General features: G+C 42.4%; 1 protein-coding gene across 1 annotated transcript; it reads right to left on the bottom strand.

Moving 5' to 3' along the window:
• Window positions 1-4,812: 4,812 nt before the first annotated feature.
• On the bottom strand, window positions 4,813-6,870 carry LOC137723319 (protein ALUMINUM SENSITIVE 3-like). Its single transcript, XM_068462482.1, has 3 exons — window positions 6,414-6,870; window positions 5,643-5,888; window positions 4,813-5,241 (listed from the first exon to the last, which is right to left on the bottom strand). The coding sequence occupies exons 1-3, from the start codon at window positions 6,762-6,764 to the stop codon at window positions 4,927-4,929; spliced, it is 912 nt and encodes a 303-aa protein (XP_068318583.1). The 5' UTR covers window positions 6,765-6,870; the 3' UTR covers window positions 4,813-4,926.
• Window positions 6,871-7,636: the final 766 nt, after the last annotated feature.

Genomic DNA, 7,636 nt, shown 5'->3' with positions numbered 1-7,636 from the left:
CAAGTTAAATGATTATGTAACTTACAATGTCAGGCATCCCTTAACTTCTGTTATTAATTACAGCAAAGTGTCACCTTCATTTGCTGCATTCCTCAATACAGTTACTGAGACCTATGAACCTCAAAGCTTTCAAGAAGCTAAATTACATAGCGAATGGAGAGCTGTTATGGCAGAAGAGCTTCAAGCTCTTCACGAAAACAACACCTGGACCATCATGAAGCTTCCTAAAGGAAAGAAGGCTGTAGGAAGTCGTTAGGTGTACAAGATCAAGTTCCATTCAGATGGCACGATTGAAAGACACAAGGCTCGATTGGTTGCTCGTGGATTTACTCAGACTTATGGAGTAGATTACAAAGAGACCTTTGCACCTGTGGCAAAGATGAATACAGTGAGGGTGCTGTTATCTGTTGCCATTAACAATACATGGCCTCTCTTTCAAATGGATGTTAAAAATGCCTTTTTACATGGGGAACTAGAAGAAGAAGTTTTCATGAAAATCCCTCTGGGTCATCCTCAATCAAACAATCCAGACCTGGTGTGCAGACTTCATAAAGCCATTTATGACCTCAAGCAAAGTCCCCGAGCATGGTATGCCAAGCTCAGTCATGTCCTAGAGGGAGTTGGTTTCTCTCGGAGCAATGCTGATTCCTCCCTATTTGTGCGATCAGGCAAATCTGGTAAACTTGTGGTGCTTATTTATGTCGATGACCTAATTGTCACAGGTGATAATGTTTCTGAGATTAATGCTCTTAAACAATATCTCCGTCACAAATTTTCTATCAAAGATCTCGGCACTCTTAAATATTTCTTAGGAATCGAGGTGGCACATTCCCACAAGGGCTATTTTCTAAATCAGCGCAAGTACATCATTGATCTTCTCCATGAGGCAAACATGACAGATTGTAAACCTGCTCGGACACCTTTGAATAGCAACTTGAAGTTGCAGTCTCATGGTGATCTCATTCCTAATATAGAGTATTATCAGAGATTGGTTGGCAAGCTTATTTACCTAACTATCACTCGTCCTGATATATCATATGCTGTGAGCCTTGTTAGTCAGTTCATGCATGCTCCAAACACAGATCACATGAAGATTGTTCACCGTGTGCTTCGCTATCTGAAGGGTTCCATTGGTAGAGGGATCCTCATGCGCAATAATGTTCATACTCAGATCTCGGGATATACAGATGCAGATTGGGCAGGGAACTCTCTCGATCGCAAGTCTATCACTGGTTTTTGCACATTTGTAGGGGGTAATCTTGTAACCTGGAAGAGCAAGAAACAAAGTGTGGTTGCATGCTCAAGTGCAGAGGCAGAATATCGTGCTATGGCATCAAACGCATGTGAACTCACTTGGCTCAAAACTCTACTCTCGGATCTAGGGTTCCCTCACCCGCAACCTATGTCCCTTCACTGTGACAATCAAGCAGCAATGCACATCACATCAAATCCTGTCTTTCATGAGCGAACTAAACACATTGAAGTTGATTGTCATTATGTTCGGAATCAAGTGCAGTCCAAGGTAATTGCTACACACTTCATTCGCAGTCATGATCAGGTAGCAGATATCTTCACCAAAGGACTGGCATTTACTACTTTCCATCATCTCCTATCCAAGCTCGGATCAATTGATCCCTTTGATCCAGCTTGAGGGGGAGTATTGGAAGAAGTTCTAGGGTTAGTATAAATCCTAGTCGGCAAGCATGGGTGTATGTACCTGCCATCATTACAACTATAGTCATCATTGCCATAACGGAAAGACAGCAAGGGTGTGCACTCTGGAAAGGAATGTTGCATGTGATTGCTGACTCCTGGACAGCAGGGAGGTCATTTACTTTGTATTATTGCTGCATGTGTGCTGTTGCATCCGGTTACAAGGGTGTAAAGCTTTCTTTGTATTGTGTATAAGTATGCCTTCCCATAAGGCTTTCTATCATATGAAATGTATTACAATTCAAATCAGAAAAATCAATAATAACCCAATCCCTTTATATCAGTTAGCTCATTATAGCCTGTCGACAATGTTGCCACCATCACCATTATCTTAAGATTCACATACTTCTCCACTTTTGTCGTCACCATCATCATCGCCGCCACCATTGCCTTCTCATTTTGGTGAGGTTTCGGCTTCAAGTAGCAACACTTTTCTGAACGAAAGGTAATTTTAATTACTTGGTTTTAGGCTTAAGCATGTTAACATCGTTAAAAGGAGAATGAGAACCTAACTTCAATAGTAAGGAAATGATTTTATTTAAATTGTCCGAAAAGATAAGAATCTAAGATACAAGAATTATAATTCTTCTTATAACTTTTTGCTATTTTACTCTCTAGGGTAATAAAGGTGCGGGTCATCATGTTCCACGTGGACAAAATGGACAAAGTCAAGGTCATCACGTGCCACCTCAAGGTCACGGCGATTTGGATCCTCTCCGGATCCTTTTTTTGGGGATTCCGATAATCAAGGCACAAAGACTGTTCATCAAAGATTGTGCGATCGTCATTAAATATTTTTTATATTTTTAAAAGTAAAGTAATCTCGTTTTATCTAAAAAACATTTAATTATGAGTGCACAATCTTTAATGAACGGCCTTTGTGTCTTGATCCCTGAATTCCAGGGAGGGGATCCGGGTCACGGGCCTCATCATGGTGGTCACCATCGTCAACCTCAATCACATTTCTCACAAGGTCATCACGGGACGCGACACGGTCATCGGCGAACGCGTCATCACGGCCAAGGTCAAGGGACTCGTCGTCGTGGTCACCGTCGTCAACCTCAACCTCAAACGCAATCCCGACAAGGTCATCACGTGCCACGTCAAGGTAATCAAGACCCAATTAATCACGGATAAGGTCAAGTGCCTCGTCGTGGTTCTCACCACCATCAACCTCAATCGCAATCCCCACCACTAGTCGAAAAATCCGACCCGATACAACACTAGGGTTAGCCAAAACACACGACCGGCACCACCTCAACTCTGATCGTTGTAAGCTTCACGTTCTAGATGTTGTAGTGGCATACCTTTTCATACGAGCAGCTGAGACGTTAATTTTATGGAGCGATTTTGGCACTCCTCTTTGATCATTTGGACCCAAAGCTGAACATTTTGCAATTGTATCTGAACTCGTAGGGGTAGAGTGCAGTAGGCTAAAGGAAGAGTGTTGACATCACTTCTCCTACTGTGACATCCCACATCGCCCAGGGGAGTGATCCTTATATGTATATTCCCATCCCTACCTAGCACGAGGCCTTTTGGGAGCTCACTGGCTTCGGGTTCCGTAGGAACTCCGAAGTTAAGCGAGAAGGGGGCTAGAGCAATCCCATGATGGGTGACCCACTGGGAAGTTGCTCGTGAGTTCCCAAAAACAAAACCGTGAGGGAATGGTAAGCCCAAAGCGGACAATATCGTGCTACGATGGTGGAGCTGGGCCCGGGAAGTGGTCCCGTCCCGGGCCGGGATGTGACAATTGGCATCAGAGCCTAACCCTGGCCGTGGTGTGCCGACGAGGACGTCGGGCCCCTAAGGGGGGTGGATTGTGACATCCCACATCGCCCAGGGGAGTGATTCTTATATGTATATTCCCATCCCTACCTAGCACGAGGCCTTTTGGGAGCTCACTGGCTTCGGGTTCCGTAGGAACTCCGAAGTTAAGCGAGAATGAGGCTAGAGCAATCCCATGATGGGTGACCCACTGGGAAGTTGTTCGTGAGTTCCCAAAAACAAAACCATGAGGGAATGGTAAGCCCAAAGCGGACAATATGACATCCCACATCGCCCAGAAGAGTGATCCTTATATGTATATTCCCATCCCTACCTAGCACGAGGCCTTTTGGGAGCTCACTGGCTTCGGGTTCCGTAGGAACTCCGAAGTTAAGCGAGAAGGAGGCTAGAGCAAGTTAAGCGAGAAGGAGGCTAGAGCAATCCCATGATGGGTGACCCACTGGGAAGTTGTTCGTGAGTTCCCAAAAACAAAACCGTGAGGGAATGGTAAGCCCAAAGCGGACAATATCGTGCTACGGTGGTAGAGCGGGCCCGGGAAGTGGTCCCACCCTGGCCGGGATGTGACAATTGGTATCAGAGCCTAACCCTGGCCGTGGTGTGCCGACGAGGACGTCGGGCCCCTAAGGGGGGTGGATTGTGACATCCCACATCGCCCAGGGGAGTGATCCTTATATGTATATTCTCATCCCTACCTAGCACGAGGCCTTTTAGGAGCTAACTGGCTTCGGGTTCCGTAGGAACTCCGAAGTTAAGCGAGAAGGAGGCTAGAGCAATCCCATGATGGGTGACCCACTGGGAAAGTTGTTCGTGAGTTCCCAAAAGGCCTCGTGCTAGGTAGGGATGGGAATATACATATAAGGATCACTCCCCTGGGCGATGTGGGATGTCACACCTACTTTATTACATCAATGGTGTTATTCTTTTTTCAATCATGCTTATTATCAGAACAACAACTTATGTACAGGTAAAAGATGAAAAAGTCTCCAATGTGTTTTTGGGAATTACAATATTTTCCACGTGTTTGTAGCCCAAATAATTAAATAGCATGATGGATGCATATATATATTTGCCACTCAGTGCTTGTTTGTGTCGTATGATTGGGTTGAAATGGAGAAATCTCAAATTTCAAGATATATTGCAAGTTAAAATGAATAGTTTTCATTTGGAGGGGATTAGAAGACGATTAGCTATGAAGGATATTCATCCTTTTTAATCCTCCAATTTTGTGAGGATCAGAGTGAATAATTTTTATTTTTATGAGTAATTCATCTCCTATCTTTTAGATAATCATAATTTTATAATTACCTATTCACTTTTAATTTATTTTTTTATTCATTTCAATCCAATCATGTATGTGTACCAGTCCTAAGAGAAAAGCAAAGTGACCGATTGATACACATTGTACAATCTAACAATTCAAAATCCCTATTCTGAATAGAAAACCTTGGTCTCTAACTGATAAGCCTTGGAAAAGAAAGCAGGCCAACACAGATATGTTGAAAAAATGCTGCTAACTGTAGATGCACCAATCAGAAAGTTCATCACAACAATCTGCAGATGAATGGCCTCCAGAGGAGAAGCTCCTCCCATTATGAGACCAGTCATTGCGCCAGGAAGCGAGATGAGGCCGACGGTTTTCGCATTGTCCAGAACTGGAGACAGAGAAATCACCAGAGCTCTCTTCACCTGCTGCATTGTTGCTTGGCGCGGTGTTGCACCGAGAGCCAACGCTGTCTCTACCTGCATAAGCAAATATTAAAATCCCAACTGGAAAATGACACAAACTAAATTGTGATCGTACTGAACTAAATATGACATTCATGATCCATTTGCAATTACCAAATCATGAATATTGAACAATATAACAATGCAAGACTATATCTTGAACACAAGTTGTGGACTCCAGTGTCCGTTTGTAAATTTTTTTGTATGCAGCGCTTATGTTTGTCAGAAAAATACTTGTAAGTACTTTCTGAAAATCACTTTTAGTTATTTCTGTCAAAAAAACGTCACAAGAGCTTTTGGATATATGAAATCGCTATTGGAAACAGGCAGGCAGTCTTCCTGTGGAAAACTTGTAGGTAAAAGAAGAGAGGGATTTGGTACCGATATGGTTTTCTTCGGGTGAGAAATTAACCTACCAGGTTCATTTGACTTCGAATGTCATCTCGAAGTCTTTTCATCGTAACCCCAGTTACCGTCATTGAATTTCCGACCATCATTCCCGCAACAGGGATAATATATCTTGGAGTGAAGGGGAACACGCTCAGCAGCACAAGTAGCAACATTGTGACTGAAGTTCCAGCCAATATAGAAGCCCCAGCAACATACTTCCCTCTAGGAACATGCTTAGCCCTTTGCCCTGCTGTATAACCAGCAACCGTCACCTGTAGGCCAACAATCACAAAGATCCTCAAATAATGTTGGAACTTTTACTATTGAAGCAGTAAGAATAAAAAGAGATACAAAACAAATAGAACCGGTTATAACCTTTTAATTACAAATTGAATTGGAGCGACACAAAACAAACAATAAAAGGACACTAAACCGTGTTATATACGGTTTATGGTCTGATTAGTGTTTGATATCTTTTTTAGGAATGCATGATCATTCATGCTTTATCAGAAGATGGAAAACGCATACCTCTATTCTCTATCCACGAAAACAAAAAAAAACAAAAAAGCAATAAACTCTTGGCTAGTAGGTGACTAAGATAACGAAACTCCTTAAGTAAGCAGAGTAAAATCAGAGGTCTCTACTTCTAAAAAAAAAAAAAAAAAAAAAAATTAAACCAACCCATCAACACGTTTCAAAAGCTTCATCCAAGAAAAGGTAATGACCAAACAGTTCAATTTTTTCTCGGAAACCAAACACATGGCAAGAAAGTTAGCACAATAGAAAGAATCACAAACCATGAAAAGGTAAGCCAGAACGATCCAAACGGCATTGTCCCGAGTGAAGATGAACTGAAGAACAAACCCGATAATTGAGAGCTGAATGAAGGCCCTAGCAATGGAGTAAATCATTTCTCTACCCAATCCCAGCTTCTGCATGTACGACAAGGCCACCGCCATGGGCACCACCACGGTCGCCGCCAGCGGCTTCACCATGCCCTTGAGAAAGTCCACCATCCATGACAAGTCCATGTTGGCCAGAAACTCAGGTAAGGGAAGAAGAACTTGGGCAGCAAATAGGCCTTGTATGAAATTGGACGGTGCAATGTCTGTGTGGTTTTGTGCGGTGGTGGAGAGGAGCGATGTCATTTGCTAGGAACTGATAACGAAATTCTGATTGCGACGGAAGAAATTAGTAATATGCGGTGAGAGAGAGAGAGAGAGAGAGAGAGAGAGAGAGAGAGAGAGGAAACGATCTTCCCCTGAAGTTCGAATTATATGGCGAAGAAAGGAGAAACGACCTTCCTCTGAAGTTCGAATGATATGGTGGAGTTGACAACTCCCAAGATTTTTAAGTACTTTTGCACGTACCTTTTGGTATGACGGTTATCTACCACATGTTTACAAATATTTTTTCTGACACACAAAACTAATCACAATTTAAATATACGGTGTATTAACATTGCGGTCAGTTTTTATAAAATATCATTGTATCAAAATCATGTTGTGCACTTTGTAGTAGTCGGGAGTTTTGTGGGTCAACTTGGCGGTGCGTAAAGGCGGGCAGGGCCGGGGTTGCGTGGCGGGAATGGTGGCGGCTGGGCCGCTGACAGAGGAGAGTTGATCCAGTGGGAGAGCTGCTGAGTCTGAATTTTTTTGGTTAGTTTGGTAAATCCACGTCGACATGGCATTGATCCATGAATTCTTCCTCCGTCATGTTTACTTGTTCAATACCAAATCAAAGCATTTCAATCTTTAATCTAAAAATGTATTCTTAATTATTTCTTAAATTCTTAGAAAATTACTTGTGGTGTTCGTAATGACTGAAAGGGTCGAAGGCCAAGAAGTGAGTTATTTATTGCCAAGAAATGTCAAAAGTTCTTGTTTAGTAACAACGATAATTTTGTGTTACAAATTCAATCAAATTATAATATTGTGGCTCTTTTAAAATTGTCGTTATGCTATATGTCAGAAAACAATTTTTGGACCATAAATTGTAAGAGTATCTGCACGCTAAATTT

The sequence above is a fragment of the Pyrus communis genome, chromosome 17, assembly GCF_963583255.1.
Source record: "Pyrus communis chromosome 17, drPyrComm1.1, whole genome shotgun sequence".
In the NCBI taxonomy this organism is placed as follows: domain Eukaryota; kingdom Viridiplantae; phylum Streptophyta; class Magnoliopsida; order Rosales; family Rosaceae; genus Pyrus; species Pyrus communis.
This window is presented reverse-complemented; position numbering and strand designations above follow the sequence as displayed.

Coding starts and splice junctions, on each gene's coding strand:
- LOC137723319 (XM_068462482.1), bottom strand. CDS start 6,764: ATGACATCGCTCCTCTCCACCACCGCACAAAACCACACAGACATTGCA. Junction 5,889..6,413: donor TTCTGGCTTACCTTTTCATG/GTTTGTGATTCT, acceptor GTTGGCCTACAG/GTGACGGTTGCTGGTTATAC. Junction 5,242..5,642: donor TTCGAAGTCAAATGAACCTG/GTAGGTTAATTT, acceptor TTGCTTATGCAG/GTAGAGACAGCGTTGGCTCT.